General features: G+C 44.0%; 1 protein-coding gene across 3 annotated transcripts in view; it reads left to right on the forward strand.

Annotated features, from left to right (window-relative positions):
* si:ch1073-83n3.2 (uncharacterized) overlaps nt 1-22,223 on the forward strand; it is a 173,723-nt gene that overhangs the window by 35,034 nt on the left and 116,466 nt on the right. Inside the window, exon 5 of one of the 3 annotated variants that reach the window (XM_063059842.1) lies at nt 350-9,641. The exons of the other annotated variants lie outside the window; for them this stretch is intronic. Coding sequence (XP_062915912.1) covers nt 350-654 — 305 coding nt within the window. The 3' untranslated portion in view covers nt 655-9,641. Of the gene's footprint in view, nt 1-349; nt 9,642-22,223 lie in introns of those variants that run through there. 3 annotated transcript variants of the gene reach the window in all.

Here is a 22,223-nt window from a genome sequence, read left to right on the forward strand (position 1 = left end):
TGGGGCTGAGAGAAAAACTGGATCAGCCATGATGAAATGGCAGAGCAGACCCGATGGACAAAATGACCTAATTCTGCTTCCTATATCTTTTGGTCTTAACACTAATGTGTGTCCCTAACACTAACCCAACACATGTCCCTAATGCACTTCCCTAACACAAACACATATCTTTAACTATAATATGCACCCATAACACTAACCCCAATCTGTATTCCTACACTAACCCCTTACTTACGAACCTAATCCCTAAGCCTAATGCAATCTCCCAGATGTACTGAGCTGATGTAATTATTAGAGGCTGATTCCCGTTTCCCATCGGGGTGACATCTTGCTCCATTTCCACTTACAGGCAAACCAAACAGGTCCAAAGTCCGTCGGTCAGCAGACTGCCTCCGCCACGGCGCCCAGTCCCACAAGGTGGTTGGGGCCGCCTGCCTTCTGGTGGGTGGGGCGGCAGTCGGCCCCACCCTCGGTTACTCGGTGACCTCATCAGCCGCTCAACCTTCCGCCACTGCCTCACCAGATTTCAAGGACCTCGGTATCCACTCGTCCGATGGCTGCCAAGAGGCCGACTGTGGAAGCTACAACACTTTTGAATGTGAAGCTATGGACCAGGACTTCGACACTTTTGACTTTGGGGGGTTTGCGTTCTAGATGATTGGTAGCCACGGCAACCTTATTTTGTTCTCTGTGTCTTCCCTCTAGTTCCCCACAGGATGGATAATCATGCTAGCTTTGAACGTGAACTGGGATTGAGTTTGACCTGGATCACCGGTGCTGTTATAGCAATACGCTACTATCCCTCTTGTTCCCAACAAGGAAAGGGCATTAATAATCATGCTAGCTCTCAACGAGGCTTGGCACTCCCTCCATGATATTGACAGAGTCTCCAGGAGTTAGCAAGTAATCTCCTGAAGTCTCATTTTTTCATGCTTATATCTTTCTTACAATTTGGAACCCATTTAGCCCAAGACTTCCAGATCATTCCCACCTCATCCCCCCACCTGCCTGGGCAACCCCAGTAGGATGACATCATTGTCTTTGAATGCTTTTATTAATGGTCCAGTAGACTAGATGAGAAAGGATATTTGGAGAGATGTATGATGGAATCTCCAGGGATATTTCCTATCAAAGCTGGTAACCACACAGCAGACGTCCTTTATTACTTTCAGTTGGGTCAATTGTTATATTCATAAAATATTAGAATATTATACAAACAGGAGAGTTGCAGTAACATTTCAAGAATCCAGTATAATTTGTTCAGAAATCCTGATAGTTCAGGCTCTGGTTCACTGCATTCTGTTTCCCATGCTCTCTTTAAACCCACAGAGGCCTGTTCCCCCGCTCCAAGTAAACTCAACCAGGTCTTCTTTCCCACACTCTTTTCAAACTCACTGTGGCCCCATTTCCCACTCCCTTTAAATCCACCAAGTTCACTGGAAGTTTTATTTTGCTATTGGGTGATATTTTCTTTTATTTGGAGATACAGCACAGTAACTGACTCTTCCAGTCCGTGCCACCCAGTTGCACCCATTTGGTCAAATACGTCTTTGGAATGTGGGAAAAAAACCCATGCAATCACAAGGAAGTACAAACTCCCTACAGTCAGCGTCAGATTAATATCATTAAACTAACCACTATGCTACCATGCTGTGGTAAAAATTGTTTTAAAAATACGAATGAGAAGTGTTTTGGGAATGGATAGGAGTAACATCTAAACCCTGGCAAGGGTACTAGACTATCAAAGTTTCATTGTGGTACGGCATCGCTCTGTAGCCTAAAGAGGGACAAACTTCTTAAAGGATGTCTAACCCACAAAGTAAATGCACATTAACCTCACAGGTTTTTTGTTTAAAATCTGCACTGATGCTCTTTGTTTCATATCTTGACCAGAAACAATGAAGGTGGGGAAGAGAGTGAGAAATTGGTCAGTTTCATGGCTCTGAAATATTATCTGCTTTTCTCTCTCCCCAGATGCTAACTAAACTGTTGGGTACTTTCTGCATCTTCTGTTTTTAGCTTAGATTGATTGATTGATTGATTTAGTGATACAGTGCAGAACAGACCCTTCCAGCCCTTCAAGCTGCACAGTTCAGCCAGCCACCTATTTAACACTACCTTAATTACAACCAGCTAACTGGTATGTCTATGGACTGTGGGAGGAAACCAGAGCACCTGGAAGAAGCCCACACAGTCATGGTTAGCACGCATGTACATACTCCTTACAGAGGACCCTGGAATTGAACCCTGATGTAATAGTGTCACGCTAACCACTGTGGTGCTCTTCAGCATCTGCAGGGTTTTTTGCTTTTCATTTATTGTTCCATAATCTTCTAATGAATAGAAAATATTCATTTAGGAAGTAACAAGGCTGAACTGAGCTTATTCTGGCTCAACAGAATTGTATATTTTTAATAGTCAATAAAACAAACATTAATATGAATGCTACCATTGGATTTGCCTTCCTCGCCACTGACTCAACCTACAAATTCACCTTTAGGGAATCCTGCATGAGAACTCCCAAGTCTCTTTGCACTTCAGATTTTTTAATTTTCTGCCCATTTAAAAAATTGTCTACCCTTTTATTTCTTCTACCGAAGTGTATGACCACAGACATCCCGACACTGTATTCCATCTGCCACTTTGCCCATTCTCCTAATCTGTCTATGTCCTTCTGCAGCCTCTCTACTTCCTGAAAACTACCTGCACCTCCATCTGTCTTAGTGTCATCCTCAGACTTGGCCACAAAGCCATCAATTTTGTCATCAAAATCACTGATATGTAACGTAAAAAGAAGCAGTTCTAACAGAGATCCCTGTGGAAAACCACTAGTCACCAGTACTCAACAGAAAAGGCTCCCTTTATTCCCACATGTTGTCTCCTGCCAATCAGCCAATCTTCAATACATCAGAATCAGAATCATGAAATTTGTTAACTTTATGGCAGCAGTACAATGAAATATATGACAAATAAATAGAGAGAAAAGGACTTACATTAAGTATACACATATATGTCTATTAAATAGCTAAGTTAAAATAAGTAGTGCAAAAACAAAAACAGAAATAAAAAAGTACATGTTGGTATCCTTGCCGTGATACCAAGGACTCTTATCCTGTTAAGCAGCCGGATATGCAGCACCTTGTCAAAGGCCTTCTGAAAAACCAAGTACCCAACATCCACCAATTCTTCTTTTTCTATCCTGCTTATTATTTCCTCAAAGAATTCCAACAGATTTGTCAGATATGTTTTTCCCTTAAGGAAACCATGCTGACTTTGGCCTATTTTATCATGTGTCTCCAGATCTTCTGAGACCTCCTCCTTAAGAATCGACTCTAATGTCTTCCTAACCACTGAGGTCAGACTAACTGGCCTATCATTTCCTTTGCCTCTCTTCCTTCCTGAAGAGTGGAGTGACATTTGCAATTTTCCAGTCTTCTGGAACCATGCCAGAACTAGTGATTTTTGAAAGATTATTACCAATGCCTCCACAATCTCCCCAGCCACTTCTTTCAGAACCCTGGGGTGTATACCATCTGGTCCAGGTGACTTATCTACCTTCAAACATTTCAGCCTCCCAAGCACTTCCTCCCAATTGCAATCACATTCACTTTTGTCCGTGACACTCTCAAGCTATCATCATCCTGCTAGTATCTTCCACAGTGAAGGCAGATACAAAATACTTATTCAGTTAGTCCATTATTTCCTTGTCCCCCATTTCTATCTCTCAAGCATCATTTTCCAGTGGTCTGATATCTGCTGTCACCTCTCTTACACTTTATATATCTGAAAAAGCTTTTGGTATCCCCTTCATTATTATTGGCTAGCTTACCTTCGTATTTCATCTTTTCCCTCCTTATGGCTTTCTCAATCCTCTAGCTTCTCACTATTTTCCCTCTATTATATGATCTCTCTTTTCCTTTTATGTTGTTTTTGACTTCTATTGTCAGCCATGGTTGCATCATCCTGCCTTTAGAATACTTCTTCTTTGAGATGTATCTATCCTGCACCTTCCAAATTTCTCTCAGAAACTGCAGCCATTTCTCTTCTGCCATCATCCCTGGTTGCGTCCACTTCCAATCAACTTTAGCCAGCTCCTCTCTTATGCCTTCATAATTCCATTTACTCCAATGTAATACTGCTACATCTCACTTTAGCTTCTCCCTATTAAATTGCAGAGTAAATTGCATATTATGATCACTGCCTCCTAAAGATTCATTTATCGTAAGCTCCCTAATCAAATCCATTTCATTGCCCAATACCCCATCCAAAACAGACTTTCCCACAGTGGTTTCAACCACAAGCTGCTCTAAAAAGCCATCTTGTAAGTATTCTACAAATGATCTCTCTTGGGATCTAGCACTAACCTGATTTTCCCAATCTACCTGCATATTGGAATCTCACATAACTGTTGTAACGTTGCCCTTTTGACATGTGTTTTCTATCTTCCATTGTAATTTGTAGCCCACATCCTGGCTACTGTTCAGAGGCCTGTATAACAACTCCTGCCAGGGTCTTTTTACCCTTGCAGTTTCTTAACTCTACCTACAATAATTCTACATCTTCTGATCCTACGTCACTTCTTTCTAAGGATTTGATTTCATTTTTTTATCAACAGAGTCACCCCATTGACTCTGCCTATCTGCTTGTCCTTTCAATACAATGTGTATCCTTGGATGTTAAGCTCCCAACTATGATCTTCTTTCAGCCACAACTTGGTGCTGCCTACAACATCATACTTACAAATCTCTAACCGCGCTACCAGATCATCTGTCTTATTCCATATACTGCATGCATTCAAAGATAACACCGTATTCATCACCCTTTAAGATTTTCCCCAATGTTGCACTTGAATTTATCTAACCATCTGCAATTTTGCCATACACCCTCACTGCGTACTGGCTCTAGTTGTATACCAAATGCCCCGTTCTCTGCTCTATCACTCTGGTTCCCATCCCCCTGCCAAATTAATTTAAACCTTCTCCAACAAATCTATCAAACCTGCCCGCAAAGATATGGGTTCCCCACTGGGTTTAGGTGTAAACAGCCCTTTGTCCGTTTCCCAGAAGAGCTTCCAATTTCTTGTGTTTATGAGTATTCACTATTTTACTGTTTACCCCACCTTAATAGTCAAAATTGTAATTGAAGCATTTTTTTTAGCTGAAGTGTATTTTGAAGTGAGCAGGTAATTGTAATTGTGACCTCTTCAATTGGGGAATCAGGAACAAGAGGGCATAGATTTAAGACGAGAGGAAAAATGTAGTAGGAGTTTAACAGGTAAAAAGGGTGGTATGAATGTGCAATAAGCTGCAAGAGGAAATGGTTGAGGTAAGCACAATAACAAAGCATAGAACCTTGTGGGTCAAATGGGTCTAGCTTGGATGTGCATCCTGGGCTGAAGGGATGTTTCCAAGCTATTTGATTCTATGACGCTCTCCAAACGATTAAGTGTGCCTGTCTGGATTAGATACGTTTGAATGAATGAGCGGAGAGCTGAGAAGCCATGAGAGTGCTTTGCACAGATAATCCTGGAATGCACTTGTCTCGGAGGAGGTGGGCTTCGTCGAGGAGCAACAGATTGGAATTTTAAACTTTCTTTACAACTGCTTTTTTTGTGACTTCAGACTGCAATATGCTGTGCTTCAAGTGGGATCAAGCCCCCAGTGTAATTAGTTACTAACAGAGGATGCCAAGGTCATTGATGCCAGGAGAACTCACCTCTGTGGAATGCTCCTCTGGCATGATGTGAGGGAAGTGTGGACACCTCCATGTGTGCCAGAGGTGTGTCCAGCTGCAGCTCCTGACTGACTGCACCGTGCAGCTGGAGTTGAAGATGAACTGTGGACACCTCCATGTGTGCCAGAGGTGTGTCCAGCTGCAGCTTCTGACTGACTTCATCATGTAGCCAGAGTTGAGGATGAATTTTCCATGGAGCATTTGTGATTTTAAGGGCACATTGAGTGAGCTGGTCACTCCAAAATTATTGTCTGCAAAGAAGAGTGATGGCCATCTAGCAGGTGGAGTAGTGTATACAAGCTTGGAGTGCAGCAGTCAAAGTTGCACAAGTGTTGAAGTTGTACAAGGCATTGGTGAGGTCTAATTTGGGGTACTGAGTGCAGTTCTGGTTACCTACCTACAGGAAAAATGACTGAAAGAGTACCGAGAAAATTGTCGAGGATGTTGCTGGGACTTGAGGACTTAAGTTATAGGAAAAGGTTGAAGAGGTTAGGACTTTATTCACTGGAGCTTAGGAGAATGAGGAGAGATTTGATAGAAGTATACAAAATTATGAGGGTATAGAAAGGGTAAATGCAAACAGACTGTTTCTGTGCCGTAGTGCTTCAAAAAGGCCTGAAGTGTTGACTGTTCCTTTCTATAGATGGTGTCTGACCTGCTGTGTTCCTCCAGCATTTTGTGTTTATTTATCTACCGAAGTTCGGTGAGACTAGAACTAGAGGTTGTAGGTTAAGGGTGAATGGTGAAATGTTTGAGGGAACCTGCAGGGGAACTTCTTCACTCGGAGGGTGGTGTGAGAGTGTGGAATAAGCTGCCGGTGGAGGTAATGGATGCGGAGGTAACAGAAATTTAGATAGGTACGTGGAGGGCTATGGTCCACTTGCAGGTTGATGGGACTGGGTAGAATAATGATTTGGTACAAACTAGACAGGCTGAAAGTCCTACTTCTGTGCTGTAGTGCTCAAAAAGAAGAGTTTGCAGTGGATATCACCTCTGGGACAGATGTACTGCTTGAGGTGTGGCTATGAAGGAAGCAGCAAAAAATGAATTTGTGGTTTCACAGAAGTCTCTGGTGACAGGAAGTAGCAAAAACAACAGATGTGTACTGACAGAGGATTTCATTGTAAGCCGTTTCTGGGGGGGGGGAGTTAAACTTTTGATAAGATTAGCTTAACTTGTCACATGTACATTAAAACTTACAGCGAAATCTCACTTTCGTCAACAAACTACACAGACCGAGTATGTGCGGAGAGCAGACTACAAGTGTTGTCAAGCTTCTACCTCCAACATAGCATGTCCACAATTAACTAATCCTAACTTGTACATTTTTGGAATGTGGGAGGAAATTGGAGCACCCAGAGGAAACCCACAAGTCACAGGGAGAATGGGCAAACTCCTTCCAGTTAGTAGCCGGGATTGAACCCCGATCTGCCAATCACTAGTGCTGTAAAGCATCATGCTAACTACCGCGTTAGGGTGACAACAGGTGCCTGGAAAATAGTAAATGTGGTACATTAATTCAGGAAGGGTAGCAGGTGTAATCCAGTTAATTACAGGCCTGTGAGGTTAATGTCAGGCTGAGGGAAGCTCTGGAAAATATTCCAGGGATGGGGGGGGGGGGCGCGGAATTCATCTACAATTGGAAAGGTGGAGGCTGATTAGGGATATTTGGCATAGTTTTGTTGCTGGGAGATCCATGGGCTGATTTGATAATTATTTTCTTTGAAGAAAGAATGATATATTGATGGAAGCAATGTATTGATGCTAGAATACAGGGAACAGTTTGTTTTTTTTTCATGTGACTTATTGAGATTGTGATCTAAGTTCTATACCTGTCAACTATCCAGACAAATTCAACTACAGCAGAAGACATAGTTTTGAAAGACATCTTTATTTTTATATATATATATATATATATATAATATCCTGTTTTTATTTTGGGCAGTATGTACAAAATGCTGGAGGAACTCAGTAAGTTAGGCACTTCTACGGAGGGTAATAAAATAGGGGAAAGGGTTATGTAGATGTAGAGCAGACCAGACCTGGAGCAAGAAGGACCCGTTATAAATTGGGGGACCGCTTTGTCAAGCACCTTCAATCTGTCCACCACAAAAGACAAGATTTTCTGGTGGCTACTCAGTTCAGCTTCCCATTCTCATTCCAACAGGTCTGCCCATGGTCTTCTCTGCTACCATAATGAGGCCAAACTCAGATTGGAGGAGAAACACCTTGTTTTGTCTGAGTAGCTTCCAATCTGGTGGCATGAATATTGATTTCTCAAACTTCTGATAATCTTCCCCACTTTCCTCCTCCTGTCTCATTCTGATTACCATCTCATACTTTCTCACCTGCCCATCTCCTCCCTCCTTCCCTTTTTTCCATGGTCCACTCTGTTTCTTTCTTCAGCCCTTTACCTCTTCTACCTGTCACCTCCCATCTTCTTTCTCCATCCAAACCTTCCCCAACTGGTTTCACCTAGCACCTGCCGGCTTGTATTCCTTCTCCTCCATCCAGCTTATTATGGCTTCCTCTCCCATCCTTTCCAGTCCTGATGAAGGGTCCAGGCCTAAATGTTGACAGTTTATTTCCCTCCATAGATGCTGCCTGGCTTGCTGAGTTCCAAAGCAACACACACAAAACACTGGAGGCACTCAGCAGGTCAGGCAGCATCTACAGAAATGAATTAACAGTCAATATTCTGGGCTAAGGCGTTTGTTCAGGACTGGAAAGGAAGGGGGAAGACACCTGAATAAAAAAGTATGAGGGAGAGGGGAAAGAGACGAGGCAAAACCAGATGGATGGGTAAGGTAAAGGGCTGGAGAGGAAGGAATCTGATAGGAGAGGATAGTGGACGATAGGAGAAAGGTAAGAAGAGGGGACCTAGGGGGAGGTGATAAGCAGGTGAGAAGATGTAAGAGGCCAGAATGGGGAATAGAGTTCCTCCAGCATTTTGTGTCTGACGCTCTGAATTTCCATCATCCGCAGAATCTCGTGTTTATGTTCTGTTTCTATTTTTACTTGATCTTAGAGTGACCAATAAAGTTGCTCCATGAAAACTCTGGTGAATAATTCACACTTTTGCGTCAAACTTTATTCCCTGTAGCTCTGAAGCGATTAACTACAGATGGTGGTGATTTTGTTGGAATAGAGTTAATTTAAGTGTCTAGCTTATAATGCCTGGTAATAGCCAATAAACTCTGACTGCATTGAGTGTAGTTGTGAGTGTCTGTAATGTTTAAGGGTTCTGAATATCACGCACCCTTAAAAATCAAAGTGAATTCTACTGCAGAGAGTCGGGGGTGACAATCCTGAGTCTCCACTTTGTCAGGGGTTATACAGGGTTTGAATTGAAACAGATACTGTACATCATAATAAAGCATATACACTTCATTAGGTACATCTGTACCCTTGCTCATTAATACAAATATCTTATTGGCCAATCACGTGGCAGCAACTCAATGCGTAAAAACTTGCAGATATGATCAAAAGGTTCAGTTGTTGTTCAGACCAATGGGGAAGAAATGTGATCTAAGTGACTTGACAGTGGAATGATTGTTGGTGCCAGATGGGGCAGTTTGAGTATCTCAGAAGCTGCTGATCTCCTTGGATTTTCACACACAACGGTTTAGAGAATGGCGTGAAAAACAAAACATCCAGTGAGCAGTAGTTCTGTGGATTAAAATGCTTTGTTAATGGGAGAAGTCGGAGCAGCATGGCCAGACTGGTTCAAGCTGATAGGAAGGCATTAATCATTCAAATAACCACGCATTACAATCGTGGTGTGCAGAAGAGCAGCTGTGAACACACACTCAGTGGCAACTTTATTGGTACAGGCGGTGCCAAATGAAGTGGCCTCTGAGTGTATGTTCATAGAAGTTATTTATTTGGATTTTTCATTCCTAATTACATTGCACATAACAACTTAAATAAGTACTGCCAGCTTTGAATTGAAAATCAGTCTGGTTAATGTACAAACGATCTGAGCTTGCCTGGACAAGCTGCCTGTTTTGTAGGTCTTGAATACAACTGTTTTGTAGGACTTGAATACAACTGAGCAGCTGGGTTTCATACAGCACTGGCAGAGCAACAAGACACATAGATTGTGGCAGCGCAGTGTTGAGGGACCAAACCCTCCCTGACACCATCACACATCCCAGTCTTATAGAATTCCAGGAAAAAAGAGATGGTGTGGAGAATCCCAGAGAACAAATATCCTCTCATGCAGGCCAGGTGGAAACTCATACACGCCGGTCAACAATGTACATTCCCTGGTGATTATTAGACGCTTGTGGGGTATCGAGCATATGCAAACAGACCAAGTGATGACCACATTACCGGAGTCTGATGGCCCAGCATGACTAGAAGGTGGTTCCAGGGAATAAGAGACATCCAATCTATTTCTCTCCATAGACCCGCAGGGTTACTCCAGCATTCTGTTGTGCTGATCTGAGGAAATTTTTGTTTCAGCCAAAGGAAGTTTGGAATCTGGAATGCACTGGCCAGAGGGGCGGGACGGTAGTCAGAGCAGAGACCCCCAAGTGTCTTAACAAGCATCTACATTTCCAATGCTACACCTCAGGAGTTGGTAAATCGGATTTGTAAAGACAGATGCTTGATAGTCAGCTTTAATGTGATGGGTTGAAAAGCCCATTCCTGTGTTATCTAGCAAATTTCTACATGTGTATGATGGACAGTATTCTGACTGGTTGCATCTCCGCTTGGTGTGGAGGATCCGACACACAGAATTGAAAGAGGCTGCAGCCAACTCCGTCATGGGCACAAGCCTATCCCTCCATTGAGAACATCTTAAAAAAGGCAGCGTCATCAGTAAGGATCCTCCCCATCTGCGACAGGCCCTCTTCCATTGCTGCCATCAGGGAGGAGGTACAAGAGCCTGAAGACCTAAACTCAGTGCTTTAGGAACAGCTTCGTCCCGTCCGCCATCCGATTTCTGAACTGTCCATGAACCACTACCTCACTATTCCACTTTTGCACCAATTATTTATTTTATATTTATTGGAATCTTTAGTGTGATTATTATTACTTTGTGGCAGCACTGAACTGCTGCCACAAAGCAACAAATTTCACGACCTATGTCAGTGATAATAAACCAGACTCTGATTCCAAGCCTACTCTGAAATGGGGTGTGTGAATCTGAGAGCGGGTATGTTCACACACTTCATTAGCTGATCTAACAGGCATCATACAAACGCAACTCCTTCTTTACACAGAGACCCACTGATCCAGCACCAGCCAGCATCCCATCCAACCTCAAATGTCCTTTGTAATTTGGTAAAGGGTTTCGATTTGGAAGTTGTGGCTTGGGTGAAGATGCAGAAGAACAGGCAAGGCACATTCTCAAATTGAACATAGTTCTGTGGTAACAGACCCAGTGGTGACCACACTGCCTGACACCAACTGTCCCACCTCACCATTAAAAAGGGGTACGAGGAAGATCTTTTAACATCACAAGGATAGTTGAAATCTAGTAAATAGTGGCCATAAAGGTTGTTAAGTGCTTGTATCCAACTGATTTAAAAAGGGTTCTAAGAGTAAACCTAGCAATTATCAGCCTGTGAGTTTGACGTCAGTGGTGGGTAAATTGATGGAAAGTATTCTTAGAGATGGTATATATAATTATCTGGATAGACAGAGCCTGATTAGGAACAGTCAACATGGATTTGTGCGTGGAAGGTCATGTTTGACAAATCTTATTGAATTTTTTGAAGAGGTTACTAGGAAAGTTGACGAGGGTAAATCGGTGGATGATGTCTATATGGACTTCAGTAAGGCCTTTGACAAGGTTCCACATGGAAGGTTAGTTAGGAAGGTTCAATCGTTAGGTATTAATATTGTAGTAGTAAAATGGATTCAGCAGTGGCTAGATGGGAGACGCCAGAGAGTAGTGGTGGATAACTGTGTGTCAGATTGGAGGCCGGTGACTAGTGGTGTGCCTCAGGGATCTGTACTGGGTCCAATGTTGTTTGTCATGTACATTAATGATCTGGATGATGAGGTGGTAAATTGGATTAGTAAATATGGAGATGATACTAAGATAGGTGGCGTTGTGGATAATGAAGTAGGTTTTCGAAGCTTACAGAGAGATTTAGGCCAGTTAGAAGAGTGGGCTGAAAAATGGCAGATGGAGTTTAATGCTGATAAATGTGAGGTGCTACATTTTGGTAGGACTAATCAAAATAGGACATACATGGTAAATGGTAGGGCATTGAAGAATGCAGTAGAACAGAGGGATCTAGGAATAATGGTGCATAGTTCCCTGAAGGTGGAATCTCATGTGGATAGGGTGGTGAAGAAAGCTTTTGGTATGCTGGCCTTTATAAATCAGAGCATTGAGCATAGGAGTTGGGATGTAATGTTAAAATTGTACAAGGCATTGGTAAGACCAAATTTGGAGTATTGTGTACAGTTCTGGTCATTGAACTATAGGAAAGATGTCAACAAAATAGAGAGTACAGAGAAGATTTACCAGAATGTTACCTGGATTTCAGCACCTAAGTTACAAAGAAAGGTTGAACAAGTTGGGTCTTTATTCTTTGGAGTGTAGAAGGTTGAGGGGGGACTTGATAGAGGTATTTAAAATTATGAGGGGAATAGATAGAGTTGACGTGGATAGGCTTTTTCCATTGAGAGTGGGGGAGATTCAACCAAGAGGACATGAGGTTAGAGTTAAAGGGCAAAAGTTTAGCGGTAACATGAGGGGGAACTTCTTTACTCAGAGAGTGGTAGCTGTTTGGAACGAGCTTCCAGCAGAAGTGGTAGAGGCAGGTTTGATATTGTCATTTAAAGTAAAATTGGATAGGTATATGGACAGGAAAGGAATGGAAGGTTATGGGCTGAGTGCAGGTCGGTGGGACTAGGTGAGAGTAAGCGTTCGGCATGGACTAGAAGGGCCGAGATGGCCTGTTTCTGTGCTGTAATGGTTATATGGTTATATGATCTGACAGAGATGGAGATACTGAACTGCGCAGCATCCACACTCCTGTAAAGACGACACTCATCCCGGGGACAACTGACTCTCACTCAGGGAAACCTCCCCTCCCCACCCCTCCGTAAACACCAAAACACATCCCAAGAACCACCTATAAATACTTGACACACATCCCAGGTATCTCCTTGTAAACAATGACACACATCCCAGGACCCTCCTGTGAAGTTTAACTCACAGCCAGGGGACACCCTTTTCAAAGGCTGACACATATTCTGGGGACTGAGACACAACCTGCAGACCCCACTGTAAATACTGACTCACTTCAAGCAGACAATTCTGACACACACCCGAAGATCACATTGGTTCATAATAGAAACATAGAAACATAGAAAATAGGTGCAGGAGTAGGCCATTCGGCCCTTCGAGCCTGCACCGCCATTTATTATGATCATGGCTGATCATCCAACTCAGAACCCCGCCCCAGCCTTCCCTCCATACCCCCTGACCCCTGTAGCCACAAGGGCCACATCTAACTCCCTCTTAAACATAGCCAATGAACTGGCCTCAACAGTTTGCTGTGGCAGAGAATTCCACAGATTCACCACTCTCTGTGTGAAGAAGTTTTTCCTAATCTTGGTCCTAAAAGGCTTCCCCTCTATCCTCAAACTGTGACCCCTCATTCTGGACTTCCCCAACATCGGGAACAATCTTCCTGCATCTAGCCTGTCCAATCTCTTTAGGATCTTATACGTTTCAATCAGATCCCCCCTCAATCTTCTAAATTCCAACGAGTACAAGCCCAGTTCATCCAGTCTTTCTTCATATGAAAGACCTGCCATCCCAGGAATCAATCTGGTGAACCTTCTTTGTACTCCCTCTATGGCAAAGATGTCTTTCCTCAGATTAGGGGACCAAAACTGCACACAATACTCCAGGTGTGGTCTCACCAAGGCCTTGTACAACTGCAGTAGTACCTCCCTGCTCCTGTACTCGAATCCTCTCGCTATAAATGCCAGCATACCGTTCGCCTTCTTCACCGCCTGCTGTACCTGCATGCCCACTTTCAATGACTGGTGTATAATGACACCCAGGTCTCGTTGCACCTCCCCTTTTCCTAATCGGCCACCATTCAGATAATAATCTGTTTTCCTATTTTTGCCACCAAAGTGGATAACTTCACATTTATCCACATTAAATTGCATCTGCCATGAGTTTGCCCACTCACCCAACCTACCCAAGTCACCCTGCATCCTCTTAGCATCCTCCTCACTGCTAACACTGCCACCCAGCTTTGTGTCATCCGCAAACTTGGAGATGCTGCATTTAATTCCCTCATCCAAGTCATTAATATATATTGTAAACAACTGGGGTCCCAACACTGAGCCTTGCGGTACCCCACTAGTCACCACCTGCCATTCTGAAAAGGTCCCGTTTATTCCCACTCTTTGCTTCCTGTCTGCTAACCAATTCTCCACCCACACCAATACCTTACCCCCAATACCGTGTGCTTTAAGTTTGCACACTAATCTCCTGTGTGGGACCTTGTCAAAAGCCTTTTGAAAATCCAAATATACCACATCCACTGGTTCATCCTAGAGCATTCCTTGGTTCATTAGAAATAAATGTGCAGACTATTTTCTAAACGGGGAGAAAATCTAGGAATATGAGATGCAGAGGGACTTGGGAGTCCTTGTGCAGAACACCCTGAAGGTTAACTTGCAGGTTGAGTCAGTGGTGAGAAAGGCAAATGCCATCTTAGCATTCATTTCAAGAGGTCTAGAATACAAGAGCAGGGATGTGATGCTGAGGCTTTATAAGGCACTGGTGAGGCCTCACCTTGAGTAATGTCAACAATTTTGGGCCCCTCATCTTGGAAAAGATGTGCTGGCATTGGAGAGGGTCCAGAGGAGGAACAAGGATGATTCCAGGAACGAAAGGGTTATCGTACAAAGAACATTTGATGGCTCTGGGTCTGTACTCAGTGGAATTCAGAAGGAAGAGGTGGGATCTCATTGAAACTTTTCAAATATTGAAAGGATGTTTCCCATGGTGGGACAAGAGGGCACAGCCTCAGGATAGAAGGACACCCTTTCAAAACAGAGATGCAGAGAAATTTCTTCAGCCAAAAGGTGGTGAATTTGTGGAATTTGTTGCCACATGCATCCGTGGAGACCAGGTTATATTTAAGGGAGAGATTGATAGGTTCTTAATTCGACATGGCATCAAAGATTAGGGGGAGAGGGCCGGGAACTGGGGTTGAGGAGGAGATAGAAAAAAGGATCAGCCATGATTGAATAGCAGAGCAGACTCGATGGGCCAGATGGCCTAATTCTGGTCCTATGTCTTATGGTCTTATATTCTGAAGTATTTATGACCTTTCACTGATATTGTCCTATGATGTCCAATTTCTCCAGTAATATTGAATTTTAATTGATTCCAACCACTTACAGGGCACTAATTTCATTGTGTATTAGTGCCTGCCAAGTAATGTCTGTTGACTGCAGGATTATCCTTTGGGACTTCAATTTCAGTTTGTGGTGACATGGGATATGTCTGTTATGTATTGGTGATCATTCATCGAAGGAACCATATGTGAGCAACTTCTCATAGCACAGTCTGAAAGAGTTTCCCATTGTCTCGTGATGGCTGAGAAGGAATAACTTCTTTCACCCTTCAAAGGATCTGGCGAAAAGCCTAAAAAGGCACTTGCATTTTTACGCAACGCACACTACCTGCTGGCGGAACGCAGCAGGCCAGGCAGCATCTATAGGAAGAAGTACAGTCAACGTTTCGGGTCGAGACCCTTCATCAGGACTAACAGGAAAAAACAGATAGTAAGAGATTTGAAAGTGGGAGGGGGAGGGGGAGACCCGAAATGATAGGAGAAGACTGGAGGGGGAGGGATGAAACCAAGAGCTGGGAAGTTGATTGGCAAAAGGGATACAAGGCTGGAGAAGGGGGAGGATCATGGGACAGAAGCCCTTGGAAGAAAAAAAGTGGGAGGGGAGCACCAGAGGAAGATGGAGAACAAGCAAGGAGTTATTGTGAGAGTGAAAGAGAGAGAAAAAATAATAATAAATAATAAATTAGGGATGGGGTAAGAAGGGGAGGAGGGGTGTTAATGGAAGTTAGAGAAATCAATGTTCATGCCTTCCATTTTTACAGCAGCTTTAACAGAGTAAAACTTCCCAAGATGTTCAAGAGCATCACTTGACACCTTTGATATCAAGTAGGTCACAGCGCAGATTTAGTTGTTTTTGATGGCTCACCACCTCCTTCTCAAGGATGGAGTAGATATCAAAAACCGAATAAGTACAGTTGGTGTTATTGTTCCAGGACTTTCAGTCCATGATTCCGCTCCATAGTCACCCTTCCTGCATGGATCTCCTGCTGTAACTTGTAATCCACATCCCAGCTGCCTGTATACAACTACCATTAGGGTCCTTTTACCCTTGCCATTTCTTAACTCAACTCATAGACACTCTACACCTTCCGATCCTATGTCATCCCTTTCTAATGATTTAATATTATTTCTATACACAGGGCCACACCACCCCCGCTACCTACTAACCTATCTCTCTGAGACACCGTATATCCTTGGACATTCAGCTCCCAATGGCAGCCATCTTTTAGTCAAGTTTCAGAGATGGCCACATCATACTTGACAATCTGTAGCTGAATTTCAAGATCGTCCATTTTATTTCTTATGCTGTGTGCATTCAAATACAACACTTTCAGTCCAGTATTTGTTGCTTTCTGTCTTAACTGCACCACACCTCTATTGCCCTGTAACTCATCTCACTGGCTGTGTTATGCCTCATCTCCTGCCTGTCCTTTCTATCATCTCTGTTGCATAGTATCTTTGATTTATTTCTGTTTTCCCCTTCCTCAGCCCGATCACTCTGGTTCCTATCCCCCCTGCTAAATTAGTTTAGACGCCCCCCCCCCCAACAGCTGTACTAAACCTGCCTGCTAGGATATTGGACCCCTTTGGGTTCAGGTGTAAACTGATCTTTTTGTACAGGTCGTACCTCCCCCAGAAGATGTCCCAATGATCCAGGAACCCGAAGCCGTGCCCCCTACACCAGTCTCTAGGCGACGCATTAATATGCCTGATTATGCTATTCTTGCGCTCGTTAGCATGTGGCACAGGCAGCAATCCCGAGATTACTACCCTGGAGGTCCTGCTTTTCAGCTTCCTACCCAACTCCCCGAATTCTCTCTTCTGGACCTCCTCCTTTTCTCTACCTATGCCATTGGTACCAACGTGTACCAAAACTTATGCTTCTTCACCCTCTCCCTTCAGAATACTCTGCACCCAATCTGAGACATCCCATACCCTGGCACCTGGGAGGCAACACACCATGTGGGTATCTCTATCAAGCTGACAGAACCTCCTGTCTGTTCCCCTCACTATGGAATCCCCTATGACTTCCGCATTCCTCATCTTCTTCTCTCCCTTCTACACCATGGAACCAGGTGCAATGCCAGAGACCCGATCGCCATGGTTGTCCTCTGTCAGGTCTTCACCCTCAACAGCATCCAAAATGAGATAACGATTACTGAGGGGGATGGCCACAGGGGTGCTCTCTACTATCTGAGTTCTTCCCATCCCTTCCCTGACAGTCACCCACTTATCTAATTCCTGCAGCCTCGGGGTGACTAACTCCCTGTAGCTCCTCTCTATGTCCTGCTCACTTTCTCTAATAAGCTGTAGGTCATTAAGCCGCAGCTCCCGATCCCTAACACGGTCTCTCAGGAGCTGCATCTCGGTGCACCTGGCACAGATGTGGCCATCTGGGAGACCGGAAGATTCCCAGGATTCCCACATCTGACACCCAGAGCAAAGTATTAATCCTACAGCCATTCCTCTAAAAAAAAATGGAAAGAAAAAAAACGAAGTCCACTCAACTCGTCGAAACCTGAATGAGCGAAAGCCCTACCCCTCTGCCTCAGATCACTCCATCGACGACCGCTCCTTTGATGACCACTCCACTAGGCAGTGTCTCCCTTTTATGCCTGAACCTTCCCTGCTATCCAACTCACGACTGGTGCTCCAGTTATAGTCGCTGATAGGCCACGTACTATGGACAAATGCTCTCGAAGCTCCCTTTTTAAATAACTGCCACTGACCTGTGAGAAATCCCTCTTGGTAAAGCTCTATTGATGCTGCTGATAGGCCATGTACAGTGGTCTTATTCCGCTGAAGAATGGTCTTATTCTATACACAACTGAGATTCCCTGTGGCAGGTTTTGAACCAGTTGAGGTTCAAAAAGCCTGTTGTCCATTCTCTAGATAGGATTCCCTGTGGCAGGCCTTGGCCAAGGAAGTGAAGGATTGCAGCAATAAATCAAAATCAAATCAGATTTAATTATCGTTCAACCATACATAGATTCAGCTGAATGAGACAGCATTCCTCTGGGGCCACAGTGTAAAACGTTCAAAATAGCCAAAGAAGCATATTCACTCGGAGAAGCATACTGTATATATAGTCCAAGACCTGAGCAATGATGTCTGGCAATCGAAGAAACAGTCTCTCAACAGTGCGCAAATGCACGCAATCCAGCTTGTCATTCCACTGCTGAACACAGGGGCAGAGCACCGACGGGAAAGGCCAGGCTACAGCTGAGCGCGGACGCCACGCTGTAACACTTCCGCATCTTCTTACCTGGTCTGCAACAGCAGGCAAGCCTGAGGCTTGAGGCCCGTTTCTCGCTTCAACTGAGGGTACACAGCTCCCATGTCATCTGTCCCTCCACCAGACAAGGGTACCAGGCCTGCAGCAACTTACATTATCACTGTCCAACAGAGTCTTGCGATCGCATGTGAAATGTCCGAGACAATCTCCCACAGTTACACTGCACCTACCTCGATGCTTCTGAGTAGTAGGCAGCAACACAGTCTGCAGCCAGGTCATCTCCTCTGTACCCAAACCAGCTCCCCTGATATCCCAACGGGCTCCTTTCCCATTCAACCAGCTGCTTTGACACCATAAAGATGGCAAATACGGTGGGTGCAATGTTGCAGCCCTGTTTGACTCCTGACTTGACAGTGAAGGTTCTGATCCAGCACCACTCTTGCTGAGTACCGTGGCTGACATGCCATCATACAGTAGCCACAGTATTCGCAAGTACTTGTCAGGACAGCCAGGTCTTGATAATATGCACCAGAGAGCTTGGCAGCCTACTGTATCAAATGTGTTTGTGAAATCTATGAAAGCCAAGTACATGGGCTGCCTTGGCTTTCGGCATTTTTCCTGTAATTGGCTTACTGTGAAGTTCATCTCTGTGGTATCTTTAAATGGGCTGAAACCACACTGTGTTTCAGGGAGCGCTTCTTCAAAGAGCGGAAAGATTCGGTAGACAAGGACATGTGCAAGCACTTTGCCTGTTAACAGGAAGAAGATGCCACTGTAATTGCCACAATCTGTCTCGTCTGCCTTCTTGAATATGATCACTATTAGAGCATCCCTGATCTCTGAGGGCAGTTGTTCTTTTTCCCAGACTTTCAAGAGCAAGGCATCAATGCAGTTCAGGAGCACTGGTCCACTTTCACTGAGAATTTCTGCTGAGATCTCATCAGGACCAGTGACTTTGTGGCTTTTCAGTCTCTTGATGGCATATGAACCTCCTTCATATTGGGAGGTTCCCCCATGTCTTCTCTCACAGGTCTATCTGGAGGATTTGGTTAGTTTCCTTTGGTTCAGCAGCACTGTCACAATTAAGAAGTTCTTGAAAGTGCTCTCTCCATCGATCATGCATATGATTTCACTCCTTTAGCAAGTTCTTCCCATTCTTTGAATCCAAACTATGGAGTCTTTGAATCCATAGACTCAAACACAAGGAAATCTGCAGATGCTGGAAATTCAAGCAACACACATAAAAGTTGCTGGTGAACGCAGCAGGCCAGGCAGCATCTCTAGGAAGAGGTACAGTCGACGTTTCGGGCCGAGACCCTTCGTCAGAACTAACTGAAAGAAGAGCTAATAAGAGATTTGAAAGTGGGAGGGGGAGGGATCTCTTCTAGGTACCTCTTCCTAGAGATGCTGCCTGGCCTGCTGCGTTCACCAGCAACTTTTATGTGTGTCACTTGGATGATAGACTGCTTTGGTAGCACTGAAGAAGCCTCTCGTGCTACCAGAGTCTGTCTGTCTCTGGATTTACAAGGTCCACCAAGAACTTCTTAGCTCTCTCACCCTGCTCTGGACATTTGCCTTGGCTCTGGAGTAAGTTTCTCTTTTGACTTTGCTGCTGAAGTCATTTTCTTGTTTTGGAGATAAGTTGTTCTATCTCCATGTAATTATCATAAAACCAATCCTGACATTTTCTGGACTTTTACACAGGGATGTTTTTGAGGGTATTCTATAATTTCCAGAAATATATTGATCTCAGTTAGAAAATTCCAAAGATCTAGCAACCTCCAAGTAACATTACACTCCTAGATAGACAGATAGATAATTAGATATTTTATATAGACTTCATATAGCACTCTTTGTAGCAGCACAGTTGTCTTAGTCTATTACTAAAAGTGTTCCTCTATTCAGCCAAGGTGGCATAAACAGGGTGAGAATAGCCAAGGTCTTTTGTTCTATTACAGCCTCCAGTGTGTCCAGTTTGTCTCCTATAATAGAGCTAGCCTTTCTAATCAGTTTATTGAGCCTGTTGGTATCACCCATGTTGATCCCATTGCCCCAGCACACCAGCACATAGAAAATTGTACTGGCAACAACAGACTGGTAGAACATGTGAAGGAGAGGCCTGCATACTCCGAAGGACCTCAGTCTCCTCCAGAAGTAAAGACGACTCTGGCCTTTCTTGTACTCAGCCTCTGTGTTGGTGCTCCACTCAAGTCTGTCATCCAGGTGCACCCCCAGGTACCTGTAGGTCCTCACCACATCCACACCCTCACCATCAATAGTTACAGAGAGCAGTGCAGGTTAGTCTCCCTAGAGTCCATCACCATCTCTTTTCTTTTATTGATGATGAACTGCAGATGATGCAGCTTGCATTATTTGACAAAGTCCTCCACCAGGGCCCTGTATTTCTCCTCCCGTCCTTCCTTTATACACCCAACTATTGCTGAGTTGTCAAAGAATTTCTGCAGATGAGACGATTCAGTGTTGTATCTAAAGTCTGAGGTATACAGGGTAAGCAGGAAGGGAGCCAACACAGACCCCTGTGGGCCCCCAGTGCTACTTATAACCATGTCTGACACACCACTCTGAAACTGCACAAACTGTGGTCTGCCACTCAAGTAGTACCTTATCCAGGATACAATGGAAGTGCCAACCTGCATTGAATGGAGCTTCTCCCCCAGCAATGAGGGCTGAGTGGAATTGAAGGCATCAGACTTGAACTCTGAACTCCAGAACGCTCTGAGCTGTAATAGCGCTGTGTTATCTGCTATGCTACAATGGCACGCTGACATTCAATGTCATGGCTACAGAGTGATGTTCTGATGCTGATCTCAGATGCTGTCTAGCTGGAGTTTATACATTCTTCCACTGACCATGTGGTTTCCCCCAGGATCTCTGGTTTCCTCCCACATCCCAATGATGTGTGGGTTGATGAGTTAATTGGCCAGTGTAACTTGTCCCTGGGGTGTAGGTGTGTGGCAGAATCTGGGGGCAGTTGATGGGAATGTGGGAAGAATAACACGGGAATGGTGTAGGATTAATGTAAATGGGTGGGTAATGGTTGCTGTGGATTCAATGGCTGAAGGGCCTGTTTCTGTGCAGTATCTCTCCATGACTCTGAAAGCACCTAAAAACTTTTAAAGGCATGAAGTTAAAAACAGGGTAGCTAAAAATATCTTTAAAAAAAACATTACAAATCATCTCCGCACTGTTACAGCAGCTGAGCTGCCAACATTCCTCTTTCCCATCTGATAGAATGACATAGGAATGACCAGATGATAAAATTCTGTTAATTTTATTAATTATCATAAGAAATATTAAATAATTTATCTACCAGATGAGAGTGAAGGAAACTGTGAAGAAATGCATTAAGAATGGTTAATGTTGTATTGCATGCTATGAACTCTTCCATCACAGAAGAGCTGCTCACATGCACCCGTGCAGCTGCAGAAGGATGTCTTAAGGGGAAGGTGGTCAAAAGTAGAATGGCTGGTGACAGGCTCCCCACATTCCTATGTGGATTTATATTCATCTGCAGATATATTTAAAATGTCAGTGTCTACGGGTGAGGTGCCAGAGAATTGGAGAATGGCTCATGTTGTTCCATTGTTTAAAAAAGGATCGAAAAGTAATCCGGGAAATTATAGGCCGGTAAGTTTGACCAACATACATCAAAGTTGCTGGTGAACGCAGCAGGCCAAGCAGCATCTATAGGAAGAGGTGCCAGTCGACGTTTCAGGCAGAGACCCTTCGTCAGGACGTCGGTAGTGGGTAAGTTATTGGAGGGAGTACTAAGAGACAGAATCTACAAGCATTTGGATAGACAAGGACTTATTAGGGAGAGTCAACATGGCTTTGCGCGTGGTAGGTCATGTTTGACCAATCTATTGGAGTTTTTCGAGGAG

This window comes from Mobula hypostoma, chromosome 10 (assembly GCF_963921235.1).
Source record: "Mobula hypostoma chromosome 10, sMobHyp1.1, whole genome shotgun sequence".
Lineage (NCBI taxonomy): Eukaryota > Metazoa > Chordata > Chondrichthyes > Myliobatiformes > Myliobatidae > Mobula > Mobula hypostoma.